This window comes from Mangifera indica, chromosome 5, assembly GCF_011075055.1.
Source record: "Mangifera indica cultivar Alphonso chromosome 5, CATAS_Mindica_2.1, whole genome shotgun sequence".
NCBI lineage: Eukaryota > Viridiplantae > Streptophyta > Magnoliopsida > Sapindales > Anacardiaceae > Mangifera > Mangifera indica.
In genome coordinates, this window is record NC_058141.1 from 16,976,992 (window position 1) to 16,992,521 (window position 15,530).

Here is a 15,530-nt window from a genome sequence, read left to right on the forward strand (position 1 = left end):
TTTTGGCCCACATTTTGCAATGTCGGCCTTGTTAGATGAACAATTGCCTTTCTTCATTTAAATCTTTTTTTTTTTCATTGCCCAATTTTTTTTTACCTTCAACCGCAAATTTCACAAATCAAATCAAAATCAGACAAAAATATTTACTAAATTTAAATTTTATTTTTAAGATATATTTACTAATGTTTATTTCAGTATAAAACAAGAAATATTGACTGATTATCCAGTACCAATGAAAGTATATTATAAGGAAAAAACGAACTTATTTGTATTTTACCAACTTAAATTTTATTTGAATGTTTATTTAAATTTAATTTAAAATTATTTATTTATCAATTAATGAGAGAGAAGGCTCACGATAATCAAAAATTACTTACTGTAATTAGTGATGTCATAAACAAAAGGATAATATTTAGAGTTAAATTTGAACTGAGTTAGTTTGAGTTTGTCTCGAATGAGCTCAAAACGAATCAATCTTAGTTGAGTTCGGTCAAATTTGAGTTACTCGTCAGATTTTTTAATTAAAAATTTTGATACAAAATGATATCGTTTTGATCAATATGTATTAAAATAATATCGTTTTAATAATAAAAAATAAGTCAAATTAAATTCAAATTAAATTTAATCTTAATTTTCATGAATTCGATAAACTCAAATTCAACTATACGTGAATCAAACTGAACTCAAATTTAACCCTAATAATATTTGATTGATGGTCAAAATGATTCTCTTATTAAAGCTCATGTCAAATTTTGGGGATTGTGGGACCAAATGGCCAATACAAATTGCAGAGACGCTTGGTGCGGCGCCGTAGTTTCAATAGCTCTGCCATCACCACTGCTTTTGTCAATTCATTATGCCAAGAAATTTCCCAGTTCCTACTTATTTTCGAGTTTTAATATTAAATTACTTTACATGTCACGTTCTTGTTCACGTTTATGTTCATGCATTCCACATATCAATGGCCCAATAATAGGTGCAGAGACAAAGAGACACATCTCTATCAGACTTGATAACATATTAGATCTCAGAAAAATACAGATAGGTGTATCTTTTAAATAAAATTTGTGTAATAATATGTGAATAATTTTATATTTATGTATAAATAATGATATATTATAATATAATAAAATAATTAAAAATAAAATAATATTTAATAATATAATAATATATTATTATTTATATAAAAATTATGTATTAAAATTATACACATAATATTGTTGGTAAAATAAATACAAAATTTAATGTTTTACCTTTAATTTTTTTAAAAATAATTTACCTAATATTTATTTTATATTCATTAAAAAATAATTACATTTTTTATATAATTATTAAAAATACAAAAATATGTAAACTAAATAACACTTTAAACTAATAAAGTGTTAACAATGTATAATTGTATATTTATGGGATAAACCTAATTTTAAAAATGTTAAGAGTGTTGATTAAAATTTTCATATGGTTTCAGAAATTTAAAAAAAGTTTGAGAGTCTTTTGAAAATTTTAATATTTTAATATATTTTTCGATAGTTTTAAAAATAACAACTCTATCTCAAAGAATTGAACAAAGTTTAATAAATTAAGAGAGTATACATCATATTACAAATTGTTAGAGTAAGTAAATATGAGAATTTTTAAAACAAAATAAAAAAATATCTACTTGCCTTTCATCAGATTTAAAATATAATATTTACACTCTCGTAATATTATTTACGGTTCAATCTGAGATGAATTTTATTTTTAGAGACAAAATATAAATATTTAGATAAAATAATATAAATATATATATACTTTATTGAATCGTGAATGGGAAAAGACATATGGCCTGAAATAAATGGACACATGAAATCATAACCACAACTGGAAAAAGTTAAAAAAAAAAAAAAAATTCTTGAGGTTGAGAACAAAAGAGGGAAGCCCCCACGGGAATCTGATTGTTTTATACATGTGAAACGAAAATGAAACACAACAGCCTGTGGGTAAGGCCTAGTAAAAGTTGTTTTACAAAGTGAGACTGAGGTGAAAAATACATCTTTCAAGAGTAAAAATGTTAACCTTCCAGGCTGGCTCGGAATCCAAATTTCCAGAATACTAAGAAGCCGCCTATATTATTCAATGGTCTCTCTACACGTGGACTGTCTCGACGACGTCAATCAACGGCTATCAAATTGTTTACCTTTCTTTTGTTTTAATTTGAAAGCGCTCTGCCGTTACTTGTAATGACATTTTAAAGTACTGTTGACATAAGAAAATGTTCCAGCAAATCTCAACCGTCAATCGAAGAAAAGGGATACTTATGTAGCATCAAATTTAGGTTTTTAACCAAACTTAAACGTCTGAACGCGGTAACAGCCAGGTGGCAAATAACGACAAGTCCTTTGCGTGTAAGGAGAAACCTATTTTGACAAGGCCGGTGTTAGACGAGTGGAGGGTATTTCCTGAAGAGACTTTGACTCCTCTCTTTTTTGCCCTATATAAAGACCAGAGCTCCTCTTCCTTGAACACATAAGAGACCTTTCTGGAGAGAGAGAGAGAGACACACACACACACACACAGCTCCACTGAGAAGTTAATCTGGCTGCTGTTGAGGGTATTCTTCAGAAAACAAGAAAAAAATGGCTCGCTCTTTCTCCAACGCTAAGCTTTTCTCTGCTTTTGTCTTCGACGGAATCTCTAGCGCTCTCTATAGGTATGCTTTTAGTCCTCTTTCTTGATTATAGATACTTCATCTTAATTACGTTTTCTTTCTTTCCATCGATTTCTTGGCCAAAAAAAAAGTTCGGTAATATTTAATTTCATGAATAATTGCCGAAGTTACTTTATAATTAAACTCTCTTTATTGCAACAGACGAGGATACGCGGCGGCATCACGGGGAGCTGTGTCGAACGTGGCAAGAGGAACAGGAACAAGAAGTGGGGCGATGATGAAGAAGTCAGGAGAAGAGATGGCGGGATCCAATGAGAAGGTGTCATGGGTCCCAGACCCCGTTACCGGTTACTACAGGCCTGAGAATGGTGCCAAAGATATCGACGTGGCGGACCTACGGGCCTTGCTCTTGAAGAACAAGAACTAAAAATCATGTTTCAACAAAGGAATGGGTTTGATGGTTAGTCCCAAGAACTGTCGAGGTGCCCTGAAAATTTCATCATCTCTGTTGGAAATTGTTGTCCTCTGTTTACAAGAAGAATTAGTGATTGTAATAATCCCTTGGTTGATTTTTAATTGATATAGGAATGAAATTAAACATATTTTAATGCAATTTCAATCTTTTACTTGAATTAGCCTTTGGCCAAGCCATAGTTATATGAGTCGAGAGATGTTGGTTTTTTTTTTTTTTCAATTTGCTAAGAGGCCAAGATGAACATTCGTGCCCCTGTTTTTCGGTCGTTAATGCAAACGTGAGTCATGTTTCTGTTTACTTGTCTTCATCACGCAATAGTTTGGTTTTCTCCTTTATATGTTATAATCTTTGTGTTGATGTAAATCTAGAGAATAGGCGGCTCTATTATTATTATTTTGGTAATGGATAACTCTATTTAAATCAGATCATTATATTAAATAAAAATCAATTTATTATTTAAAACAAATTTTAAATTTAATAATTAATTTTATAATCATTGAATCAGATAAATTAAAATTTTTATTTTAATATGTCAATAGACTAAACTTAAATTTATATTTTTTTTATATAAAACTTTTTTTTACCACTCAAATTTTGAGTAGATAGCCCTATTATTGGCAATCTTGTGCCTTGTAGTTTCTAGATTAATAATATTAGACGGTCACATTTTTTATTGTTTTATTACATAATTATTTTGTTATTATGATTGGGAATTAGTTTATTATTATGTAACAATGGAGGTTAATAAGTCCAACATTCTATTATTGCCATAAACTTACAAGTGAGCGGCATAAACATCCATTTATTTTATTAGCATCGTTATCGTTAACTTAGGCCTCTCCATGATTCTTAATAAAAAAAACGTGAGGAAAAGACGCTAAGTTAGGTCGAAATTGTCTGCTAATGAGTCAAACCATGAATGTGTACCAATATTGCCTTTGTTGTGGGTCAAGATTGTGACGCAAGTTAAGATGATGTGGCTGGTCCAACTCCTGCAGAGGACATGTACAAACATAACTGAATTAAGAAGAGTCAGCTTTTGGGTCAATGGTTAGTAGTGGAATGACCCGTCATTTATTGCTTGCCTCAATAAAACTATAAAAAATTTTATATATAAATAATAATATATATTATAATATAATTATATATTATTTTTAATTTTTAATTATATAATTATATAATTATAAAATAATATATTATTATTATTATTATTATTATTATTTATACATAAAATTATATACATTATACTATTTTTACGATTTACTTTTGAAATTATATTACGTTTAGACTTGAGGGAAGCTGCTGCAGGATGCAACAAAGTTTGAGCAATTACAATTGTGATTTCTTTCGTATTACAGGACATTCGAAATTCGAAGGTGGCGTTTGGTACTTTGTTTGTAAGACTATATATGTCTAACCAGAAATTGAAGTAACTTGACGTGTTTGAATTTGGTCTGTAATACAGAGTGGTTGTGTGGGTCATACCCACCCACAAATTATCAGAGCATGTTTCAGGAATAAAGTAGAAGTGGATGAATTTTATAGCGAAAGAAAGAGCAATGATCGCCTTTATTCATCATCTCTATATCCATCCGTAAACAAAATAGTGGGCAATGAGTCTAAATAGCATCAAATATTTCACCACACAAATCAATAGAACCTAAAGGTGAAACAAAATAGTCCTGCATAAAAAAGAAAGGGAGGGAGCAAAGTAAAATAGATCATGAACAAACTAGGCACATATAGTTGTTTCAGTGTCTTAATAGCACTACTAATTTTGCAATGATATAATTACCAGAATCCTTCAAAGGAGATCTCCTAAAATTATCAGCTCTTTGCTTATTGCTGTCCTGCAATACTTTGCTGCTCTGCCTAAATTAGAAACATATCAATGACCATCCATACCAATAATATAGTTTCAACTTGAAGGGTCATATATGATAAATGTTTTATCATTTCAGGAAAATTAAACCAAATTTATAAATGGAACTTGACCACAAGAGTAAAGCCAGAATATGATATCTATTTGAGCACTAAACAAGACATATAACTTGGGAAGTTTTAACATAAATTTCTGTATGAACTACTTAGTGCTTCTGCAAGACTCAGCAAGCATTTATATTTTGTTATCTCCTATGGCTAGAGGAGTCAACTTCATAGGCCAAACTTTTAAATCACCATTTTTATCTTGTTGCATTAAATGCTGGGCAGATGACTAACAGCACAAAACCTTTTGATGATCCCAGAGATTGAAGATCCTCCCAGACTTTTTACCTTAAATGGTCGGCCGAGCATCTATTGTTCTAAATAAAACAGCATAATTCTCCAAGTTAGGAAACAATTACCATTCATAAAGCGTAATTCAAGATAAACCTAGTTGAAGCTTAGAGTTTGAACAGAACTATTTTCATCCCTTTCACTCTATGGAATACAAAATAAGCATTTCCATCCAAGTGGTAAAGGTATTGGTTTACATCTTGGATTAAAATCTTATGATCGCAGATATCTACAAAAGACAAAATAACAACAAAGCATATTCTCGACAACTGATTACACAAAACTGTACTTAATGAAAAAATTAATTTCTACCAACAAGAAACTATGGACTGGACTACTAACCTGGTTTTCGTCTCCCAACATCCTTAACATTCAAACATCATTTTCGCTTGAAATATTGAGAAAGAAATTCGCTATAGTAGCAGTGCTTCCCCGGTTCAGGAAGGACTAACTCTTCAATTATTATTCTGAATTAGCAAGTGTTGCTAAACAGATTGTATTCACAAAAATGAAGAGACTCTTAGCAAAACAGAGGCAAACAAAACTTTTGTGGTTTCTCTATTTCTGAACTCTCACTCATTTAATTGGTGCTGCTCTTTCAGGCACTTCTCTTTCCCTCCTCAAGGTCGATTTGAATTAGCCAGTTGGGTAGACTTGAAGAAATGGACTTGATGGACACAAAGAAAGATGCAGGATAGTTTGAGTGAGGTTGGTGCTGATCAAAGGACTGGACCCAAGAGTTCACTAGTCCAGGCTTAGTTCCAGTTGTTCATTCTCTTGCCTTGGCAAGAACGAACAATAACAAGGAGGGTTGTATCAGAAGATTTTACATCTACAATCACTTATCAGGCAAGCCCTTTCCATCGGAGTGTACTACTTTTCATAATCAATCAGAGTTTCGCTACTGTTGTGCATAGCCTAACAATTTATGCTAAACTGAGCTAACTGAACAGCAGTACATAGTGTATGAACTGCTGTTATAGGCAATTAGATTCATTTCTCCCTTCAAGTCAAAATGTCAATTTAATTTACAAACTTATTTCACCCATTCCCAAAGTACAAATTTCTTCTTCTAATCGATACCAAATTCACCCAGCTTACCTGCTGCATTACCTAACTAATTGCAAACTTCTTTTATTGTCCACATAGGTTCTTTGGCCATGCCCCAATAATCAAGTAATATAATATATGGCAAGCTATATGGCATTTCAAACACATATATAAGCAAACAAACCGAAAATAATATAGATTAAGAAATTAATCCCAGCCAAACCATATAAACTTCAACAATTTCATATATAATCAACACCAACCCCGGGTTGAATTCGACCATCATTCGAATTGTAGAACATATTAAATCCACTAGATGGAAGAAACAAAAGATCTCGTTCTAAGCTTGTCTACTTGCCCATTCAAGCAATCCAATCCACAACCACACTGTGGACTCTCATAGAAGTTATCAATCGGGAATGAAGCCGAAGCAATCCCAACAGAGAACTCAATATTATCTCCATTCCGAACAACCTCCACAATATTGAGCCACAGAAATAACACTTTGACGCTTATGCCAGACAAGCTAGTGAGTCTATTATTTGATATGTAGCCGCTGATCGTGGATTTATATCTGAGTTGATAAGAACCTTCGAGAGAGAAACTGCAGGTCGCGTCCAAATAGGAGTGGAATCGGCCAGTGCTTTGGTCCAAATCAAAACTTTTTACGCCTTTTGGGAGGAGACCGATGGGGAAGTTGAAGGAATTAAGAATTTCATAGGCTGTCTTGGTATCGAAATAGGTGGCGTTGGTGGTGGTTGAGGCGGCGAGAGGGGATTGGCTGAGGCAGATGAGGAAAGAAACAAGGAAGGGAAAAACAGGTGTGATTGTGAAGGACATCGTAGGCATGGGAAAGGTTGGTTTGATCAGAATGTGTGTTAAATTTTTGTGTTTATTTGGTGAAAGATGGAGCAGAATAAGATTCTATGTTTGGCCTGCTTTCCCACTTGCCACCAAAAGCCAACGATGAAAATTAGGAAATGAGAAGAAAGACAAGTTTTCGTTTTAACACAAGCACAGGTGGCAGTTAGTGTCGTGCGACTTTGGAGTTTCGAGCAAGAATTAAAAAAGAAAAAGACGAGAGAAAAGTCTCCCTCCTTGGACGAATAAGATTTAATTGTATCCTAACAAAAAATCCTAGTCATATTATCTGCCGATAGAGGTGAGGAATATTCTGTAACATAATGTTTGGATCAAAGCTTCTCTCCATGGATTGTGTTTGCATTTGACGGGCTTGGTAAATATTATGTGAAATATTCTAAGAAAATAGTATTTTAATCTTAGGCCAAATGACTATTTCCCACCCAAAGGTTGGTGTAAACTCAATTTTTCACTCAGTGATTATTAAAAATCTAACTACTTATTATTCTGTTAAATTTATTATTACTATTGAGAATAAAATTATCATTTAATAAAAAGATTTAAAAGAAGGTCAAATGGCTATTTCCTACCCGAGGTATGCGTTTTTGTCAAGTTTCCTCCCATTAACTTTGAAAATATCATTTACCCACTCATGACCAGTTAAAATTAATGGTTTCAAAAGTAAAATCGTCATTTTGTCGGTATTATTAAAAATAAACTTAAATTTGATTTTATTTTCCCCCCTAAACCCTAAAAACTAATAATTTCCCCTAACTCAAGTTTTAAAAAACTACATTTTCCCCCCTAGGGTTTTCAATTTCTGAGTTAGTTTTTCGGCGTCGTTTCTTCCGCTCCGGCGACCTCCAAGCCATTCCTCTTCCTCTTCGGCGCGGCCTCCTTCCGACGGTTGTCCTGGAAACTGTTGTTGACGAAGACGAGTCATCTTCGTCTCTGACGAAGGCGAATCGTCTTCGTCCAGAGACGACGACAGGGTCTTCGTCGACGACGAGGGGGTCTTCATCGATGAGGAGTCTTTGTCTCCAAACAAAGACGTCGTCTTCGTCTCGACGACTGTGCCTAACATAATCGCCGGAAGGAGGCCACACTGGAGAGGAAGAGGACTCGCTTGGAGATCGCTGGAGAGAAAGAAATAGCACCGGAAAACTAACTCTGAAAAATTAAAAACCCTAAGGGGGAAAACGCTATTTTTTAAAACTTGGGTCGGAGAAAATTGTTAGTTTTTAAAACTTTAGGAGGAAAAATGAGATAAATTTTTTAGGGGTTAGGGTTCCGTTAAATTTAACTGGCCACTGGTGGGTAAATTGTATTTTCAAAGTTAATGGGGGAAAACTTGACAAAAGTGCATACTTTGGGTGGGAAATAGTCGTTTGGCCTTAAAAGAATTATAAACTCATCACATTTTCTCTCCAAGTTTAAAAACGAACAATCACTTAAAGTTTAAAAAATTAATATTTCTCTCATAGGATTTGTATTTTCTCTCTTGTCACTTCTCTAACAACCGAAGCCGATCGACTACCTTCTTCCCATCTCCTAGACGACGAAGAGTTTAAGCCTTTGATCGACATACAAATCAATCATTGTAATTTGTGCAAAGCATGAATTTGTGCCTCATTGATGAACTGTCGATCAACAATGCGTCTTGTTTGGGGGATGGAAGGGTGGAGGTTGGTTGGCTCTAGTCACCGGAGAAACGACAAGGGAAAAATGCAAACTCTTAAGAGAAAATAGTGATTTTTCAAACTCTGAGTGAGAAAAAAATTAGAATAAAACTGTTAGTTTTTAAACATAAAAAGGGAAAATGATGAATTTATAATTTTTTAAAAAATATTTTATTAAATAAAAATTGTATTCTTGATAGTAATAATATAATTTAACAAAATAATAGATATTTAATTTTTTTTATAATTAATAAGAAAAAAATTGAGTTTACATTAAAGCTTGGGTGGGAAATACTCGTCTGGCCTTAATCTTATTATTTTGCCCGTTAGGGTGAGGAATAATTGAGAGCATCTTGGGAAACATATTCTTAACATGCTTTTTGGGTCCAAATCTCTCATCTTAGATGGATCTTTAAAGGCCAAACGACTATTTCCCACCCAAAGTATGCTGTAATGACAAGTTTTCACTATTTAACTATAGAAACACCAAACATCCACCTATGACTGGTTAAATTTAACAAAACTCTAATGGTGGTTAGGGTAAAATCGTTATTTTCTCTATAATATTAAAAATAAACTAAAATAGAATCAACTTTTGCCCCCTTAAACTTTAAAAACTACAATTTTCCCCTAGTCTAAGTTTTAAAAAATCACAGTTTCACCCTAGGGTTTCGTTTTGAAATCTCCAGCTACATCTCCGGCTCTATTGTTGACGGCCTCTCCCTCCCGAAGCATCCTCTCTTTCCGACGATCTATTTCCTCCCATTTGGACGTCCGATTGACGTCGGAGAAGCCGTGGAAGATGAAGAACTTCATCGGGGAAGACGAAGTTCTTCGTCTTCCCAGTCGTCATCTGGGAAGACGATCGTCTTCCCAGACAAAGACGAGATGACTCGTCGTCTTCATCTGGGAAGACAATCGTCTTCCCAGACGATTTCTCTTCTCAGACGATGTCTCTCTGTGCCGGATGGATTGGGGTGAAGTTGATAGGGGTCGTCGGTGGAAGAGAAACCGTTAGGAGGGGGAGATGGCCGGCGATGGGGCCGGAGAAAGTCAAAGGGTTCAGAAACTAAACCCTAGGGGGGGAAATGCAATTTTTTCAAACTTAGCTTAGGAAAAAAATGTTAGTTTTTAAACTTTTAGGGGGGAAAATGAGATTAAATTTTTAGGGGTTAGAGTTTCGTTAAATTTAACCGGTCATGGGTGGGTATTTGGTGTTTCCATAATTAAAGGGTGAAAACTTGTCATTACAGCATACCTTGGATGGGACATAGTCGTTGGGCCACTTTAAATTCAGGTTGGACATGAAACTAGCCTGTATTTGTCAACCAAAAAATAGTACTGAAAGCTATAGGTTTCAAAATCCGTTTAAAGAGTCATGTTCAATACTCGGTAGATACCGATACACACTTGGTCATGTGATGGATCAAATTCAAATTAAAAAAATTTGTGCGTTCATTTGTGATTGTGGCGTACAACAGCAGCATGTTCTTGGAATAAAATTTAAAAGCCAAATTTACAAGCATCACAATTAGCTTCAATAAAGTTTATTGATCTATCATGGTGATGATGATAGCCACACAACTTAAGATACACAGACTCCAGACAGATAAATATGCTCCATATTATCTAATAGTACATGGACCACAATCACTCTGGTTTTACTGCTAATCAGTTGGGTTTCTCAATTTCTTCAATTCCCTCAAAATATTGTTTAATTAAAGGATTAAATTTGCTCTTCTTTTCACTCACGTCGACACAGCCTAAGCCACACCCACAAGTGGGACACTCATTAAAATTACTGACCGGAAAATCAGCAGAAGCGATCCCCACCGAGAACTCGAGCTCATCATCTTCACGGGTGACTTTAGTAATGCTAAGCCAAAAAGACCATACCTTCACTTTCACACCCTTTAAACTTGAGAGGTTGTCTTTGGTTAACACACCCTTTATGGTAGACTTGTACTTGAGCTTGTATGAATCAACGGTGAAAGTACAAGTACCATTCAATTTGACCTTGAACTTACCGGTGGAACAGTCAAATTTATAGCCTTTTACCCCCTTGGGGAGGAGACCGACGGGGAAGTCGTACTCTTCAAGAATCTCGTATGCCGTTTTAGTGGTGGTCGTGGTGGCGACGGCAGCATCGGCAAAGACATATGGGGCTGAGAAGAAGATCGAGAAGATGAAAATTATGGATTGAAGCGCCATTGAGGAAATGGAATTTGGGTTGGAAGAATATGCTCATCTCCCTTGATATAATATCTGCCATTTGACCGTTTGGTTAGTGCAAGACGAACAGGTGGTTGCAAATATGTTGGAAGATGACATATAGTTCTAATTCATAATCATGTGATCATTTTTAAGTCGGTTTAGCAAATTCTCCAGCGACCAAAGGTTCATTCCCCACCCAAGTTTGGATACATTCTCAAAATCACATCTATCAGATTTGAAAACTTAAAAAATCTACTCACCTATTTAAAATCTTAATTTGATTTTACGGTAAAAATGTCATTTAACAAAATAATTGAAAAAACTAAAATTTTATTCCTTTTACCCTCCTCAGTTTGAAAATCTCACAATTCTTCTTTATCCAAAATTTAAAAAATCAACATTTTCTCCATAGAATTTGCAAATCGTTGTCAAAGATGGTGAAGTTTACCGTCTTAGGGTGTGTTGGCTCTCTCTACTAGTTTATCTTTCCCAATCGATCAAATTTCAAGCACGGAGAACCTGATTTCCTCAAACAAAGACAAAATAATTTTCAGCTCGAACGAAGAAAATTTCATTTCCATCTGAGATGAAGACGATTTCGCATTTGTTCGAGACAAAGATGATAATCGAAGGTCTCAGATAGTCACATCATTTTTCTCTAAGACCTTCAATAGTCGTCTTCATCTCAAACGAAGACGATTTTGTCTTTGTTAAAGGAAATCAAGTTTTTTGGTGCTTGGGATTTAATCGACAGGGAGAGATAAACCAGAAAGGAGAGCCAACACAGCCACCTTCGATGATGATTTGCAAACCTTAATAGAAAATATTGCTTTTTTTAAATTTTGAATGAGAAGAATTATGAGATTTTCAAATTGATGAGAATAAACATAATAAAATTTTAATTTTTTATTAAATGATAATTTTATCACTAATTCTATCTAAGTTTTTAAATCAATAGGTGAAACTTTTACGTTTTCAAATATTACAGACGTGACACACCTCAACTTATACGGGAAATAATCCTTTGGCCTTTTCCAGCTGATGAGATATTTGAAATGACTGAACTCATAAGTAAAATATTGAATTACGCAGTAATTATTAACAAAATTTTCAAATCTGTCTCCTCATTACTCTTCCCCCCTCCGGCCAAATAGCTGCAATATAAACCCGTGTATCTAGTCCTACTAAGAAAAGTTAGGTCAGCGAAGAATGTTAAGGCTTCAGTACAATCAGAACTCCAAACTGACAATAGACCTCAAAGATCCAACGAATCAAGCAATCTGGTTAAGCCAACTAATGCAAGCTTACTGAGGGGTTAAGTTCTGGTTCATGTGAGTTCAACACATGCATAGAGATGGCATCTACTTGAAAGGTCTTACCCTTCGTATTCGTATCTGGATGCATGTATAAAGTACCGTTTGGGCCTAAAGATTAACCGTGAGATCTCAACACCCAATGCAAGAAGGGGGAGCAATTTCATTAATGAGTAATGCTATGGGAACGACCAAATATACTGAAATTTGCACCAACTGATGTGTCATTCACGTATTAATTGCTATTTCGTAGCCACCTCATTATAAGTCACAAAAAACCAATTTTTATTTTAAAAATATTTAATCGGTACAAATTTCTGTATTAGTTGTCGGTTCATATAGTATTACCGATTCATTAATTTACCTCAAAAGAATACGACGCAATTACAGAATACCTACATATGAGAATTATACAAACAAAATGAAAATTTGACATCTAACAATACAATAAGAAATGAGCATAATTGGAAGCCCTTTCCAAAGCCAAATAGAGTTAGCAATGAACCTCTAAAATCTTAAAGATTTGCCAATCACAATCAACAGAGGTATGGGAAAAAGACCAAGAATAGTCACACATCAAGCTCCATCCCAAATCAGCTCACATCCTTGAGTCTTTTTATCAAAGCATCCAGAGATTTCTTCTTAGGATTCAGCCTGGCTCCCCTGCTTCCAAAGGTTCCAAACAGCCGAGCTGAAGGATCTCTCAACTTCTCTGATATTGTCACTACTTTCCTGTAATCCAAAGCATTGAAGCTCCTCTCCCTAATCACAGGATTTAGAAAATTCTCAGGGTGATTGCTCAGTAACAAATTAATCAACTGCCTTGATTCAGCAAGCGCTGTTTTCAACTGATTTGCATCCCCATCTGTGAATAACGGAGCTAAATTATCAGCAAAAGACTCCAGAAGTCGAACATCAGCATCAATTCCCATTATAGCATTTATATTAAACCTCTTAACAGAATCACCATATAAAGCCCCTACAATGGTCTCTGATATGTGAGAAAGAACATCTTGTAGAACCCTTCTAAGAACCTCAGCTGGCAATATTTGTTGTGCAGTAGAAACAAGAGTCTCCAAATATATAATAACCTCATTTACATATTCATTGCCATTCTGTACAGGATCATCAGCCATCCAGTTCACATTCTCAATCAATGTCATGAAGCCATCAACCTTTGTTTTAAGCAACCCAGACAGCATCTCCTCAGCAGCATCACGTGCTTTGTTAAGAGGAAAATGCCTCCTACTCCTCTCCGCTATTCTCAATGGAATTCCTGAAAGCTGTGCAGCATGACGAAAGAAAAAATCGCAAGCGCGCTCTAAAACAGCCATATTAGCTGCAGCCTGCATTGCCTGAGAAACCCCATGAACAGATGTATTAACAAGTTTCAAAAGACCCTCATCCAAAACTTCAGCCAGAAGCCTATCCAAATACTTTTTAACAACATCATAGAAATCCAGCTGCCCACCATGCGACATGAAACTCACTGAGTCCTCAATGAATGACCGCACAATCCTACAACAATCAGGCACCGTAGAAGAAAATGGCGCAACATAAGGGAATGCAGGAACCATATCTGACGTCTGAATCTGAAATGAAAGCACATTCATAGAATACTCATACTCTTTCTTCATCAACATTTGCTCAAACTTATCAGCAGCAAGGGCTTCAGCAATCTTTTTACGACAATCTGACAACAATAATTCATGATACTTATCGATGTTTACTTAAAACGTCAAGCAAAACATCAACAGGGTAACCATATCCCCACAATGTGACACCTAACAAACTCACATAATCCTTTATCAGAGTGTACTACTTTTCATAATCAATCAGAGTGTTGCTAATGTTGTGCATAGCCTAAGACTTTATCCTAAGTTGAGCTAACTGAACAGCAGTAGATAGTGTATGAACTGCTGCTATAGGCAATTAGATTCATTTCTCCCTTCAAGTCAAATTGTCAATTTAATTTACAAACTTATTTCACCCATTCCCAAAGTAAAAATTTCTTCTTCTAATAGATACCAAATTCCTACTCAAATCAACATAACATTACCTCACCCAGCTTATCTACTGAATTACCTAACTAATGGCAAACTTCTTTTATGGTCCACATAGGTTCTTAGGCCATGCCCCAATAATCAAGTAATATAATCTTTGGCAAGCAATATAAGCATTTCAAACACATGTATAAGCAAATAAACCGAAAATAATATAGATTAAGAAATTAATCCCAGCCAAACCATATAAACTTCAACAATTTCATATATAATCAACATCAACCCCGGAATGAATTCGACCATCATTCAAATTGTAGAAGATATTAAATCCACTAGATGGAAGAAACAAAAGATCTCGTTCTAAGCTTGTCTACTTGCCCATTCAAGCAATCCAATCCACAACCACACTGTGGACTCTCATAGAAGTTATCAATCGGGAATGAAGCCGAAGCAATCCCAACAGAGAACTCAATATTATCTCCATTCCGAACAACCTCCACAATATTAAGCCACAGAAATAACACTTTGACGCTTATGCCAGACAAGCAAGTGAGTCTATTATTTGATATGTAGCCGCTGATCGTGGATTTATATCTGAGTTGATAAGAACCTTTGAGAGAGAAACTACAGGTCGCGCCCAAATAGGCGTGGAATCGGCCAGTGCTTTGGTCCAAATCAAAACTTTTTACACCTTTTGGGAGGAGACCGATGGGGAAGTTGAAGGAATTAAGAATTTCATAGGCTGTCGTGGTATCGAAATAGGTGGCGTTGGTGGTGGTTGAGGCGGCGAGAGGGGATTGGCTGAGGAAGATGAGGAAAGAAAAAAGGAAGGGGAAAAACAGGTGTGATTGTGAAGGACATCGTGGGCATGGGCAAGGTTGGTTTGATCAGAATGTGTGTTAAATTTTTGTGTTTATTTGGTGAAAGATGGAGCAGAATAAGATTCTATGTTTGGCCTGCTTTCCCACTTGCCACCAAAAGCCAACGACGAAAATTAGGATATGAGAAGAA

At 35.0% G+C, this 15,530-nt stretch overlaps 3 protein-coding genes, 1 long non-coding RNA gene and 1 pseudogene across 4 annotated transcripts; 1 reads left to right on the forward strand and 4 right to left on the reverse strand.

The window, feature by feature from the left end:
- The first annotated feature begins 2,495 nt into the window (after positions 1–2,495).
- Positions 2,496–3,260, forward strand: LOC123215744 (protein SENESCENCE-ASSOCIATED GENE 21, mitochondrial-like). Its single transcript, XM_044635961.1, has 2 exons — positions 2,496–2,689; positions 2,849–3,260. Exons 1-2 carry the CDS (start codon positions 2,616–2,618, stop codon positions 3,072–3,074), a joined length of 300 nt encoding a protein of 99 aa, XP_044491896.1. The 5' UTR covers positions 2,496–2,615; the 3' UTR covers positions 3,075–3,260.
- A 1,549-nt stretch (positions 3,261–4,809) lies between these two features.
- Positions 4,810–7,661, reverse strand: LOC123215486. The gene is made up of 2 exons (XR_006502063.1): positions 5,742–7,661; positions 4,810–5,425 (listed from the first exon to the last, which is right to left on the reverse strand). It is a non-coding gene; the product is annotated as an uncharacterized LOC123215486 (long non-coding RNA).
- Positions 7,662–10,520: 2,859 nt separating this feature from the next.
- LOC123215918 (uncharacterized protein At5g01610-like) lies at positions 10,521–11,252 on the reverse strand. Its single transcript, XM_044636223.1, has one exon. The coding sequence runs from the start codon at positions 11,198–11,200 to the stop codon at positions 10,661–10,663; it is 540 nt and encodes a 179-aa protein (XP_044492158.1). The 5' UTR covers positions 11,201–11,252; the 3' UTR covers positions 10,521–10,660.
- A 1,638-nt stretch (positions 11,253–12,890) lies between these two features.
- Positions 12,891–14,822, reverse strand: LOC123216409 (annotated as a pseudogene).
- LOC123215630 lies at positions 13,918–15,403 on the reverse strand (the record flags this gene model as incomplete). The annotated part of the gene is made up of 2 exons (XM_044635816.1): positions 13,918–14,050; positions 14,803–15,403. A coding segment is annotated over one exon (552 nt), but the record flags the coding sequence as incomplete, so codon positions are not given.
- Positions 15,404–15,530: the final 127 nt, after the last annotated feature.

Excerpts from the sequence above, each read along its gene's own strand:
- LOC123215744 (XM_044635961.1), top strand. The coding sequence starts at position 2,616 with ATGGCTCGCTCTTTCTCCAACGCTAAGCTTTTCTCTGCTTTTGTCTTC. Across the intron at positions 2,690-2,848 it reads ATCTCTAGCGCTCTCTATAG|ACGAGGATACGCGGCGGCAT; the intron begins GTATGCTTTTAG and ends TTATTGCAACAG.
- LOC123215918 (XM_044636223.1), bottom strand. The coding sequence starts at position 11,200 with ATGGCGCTTCAATCCATAATTTTCATCTTCTCGATCTTCTTCTCAGCC.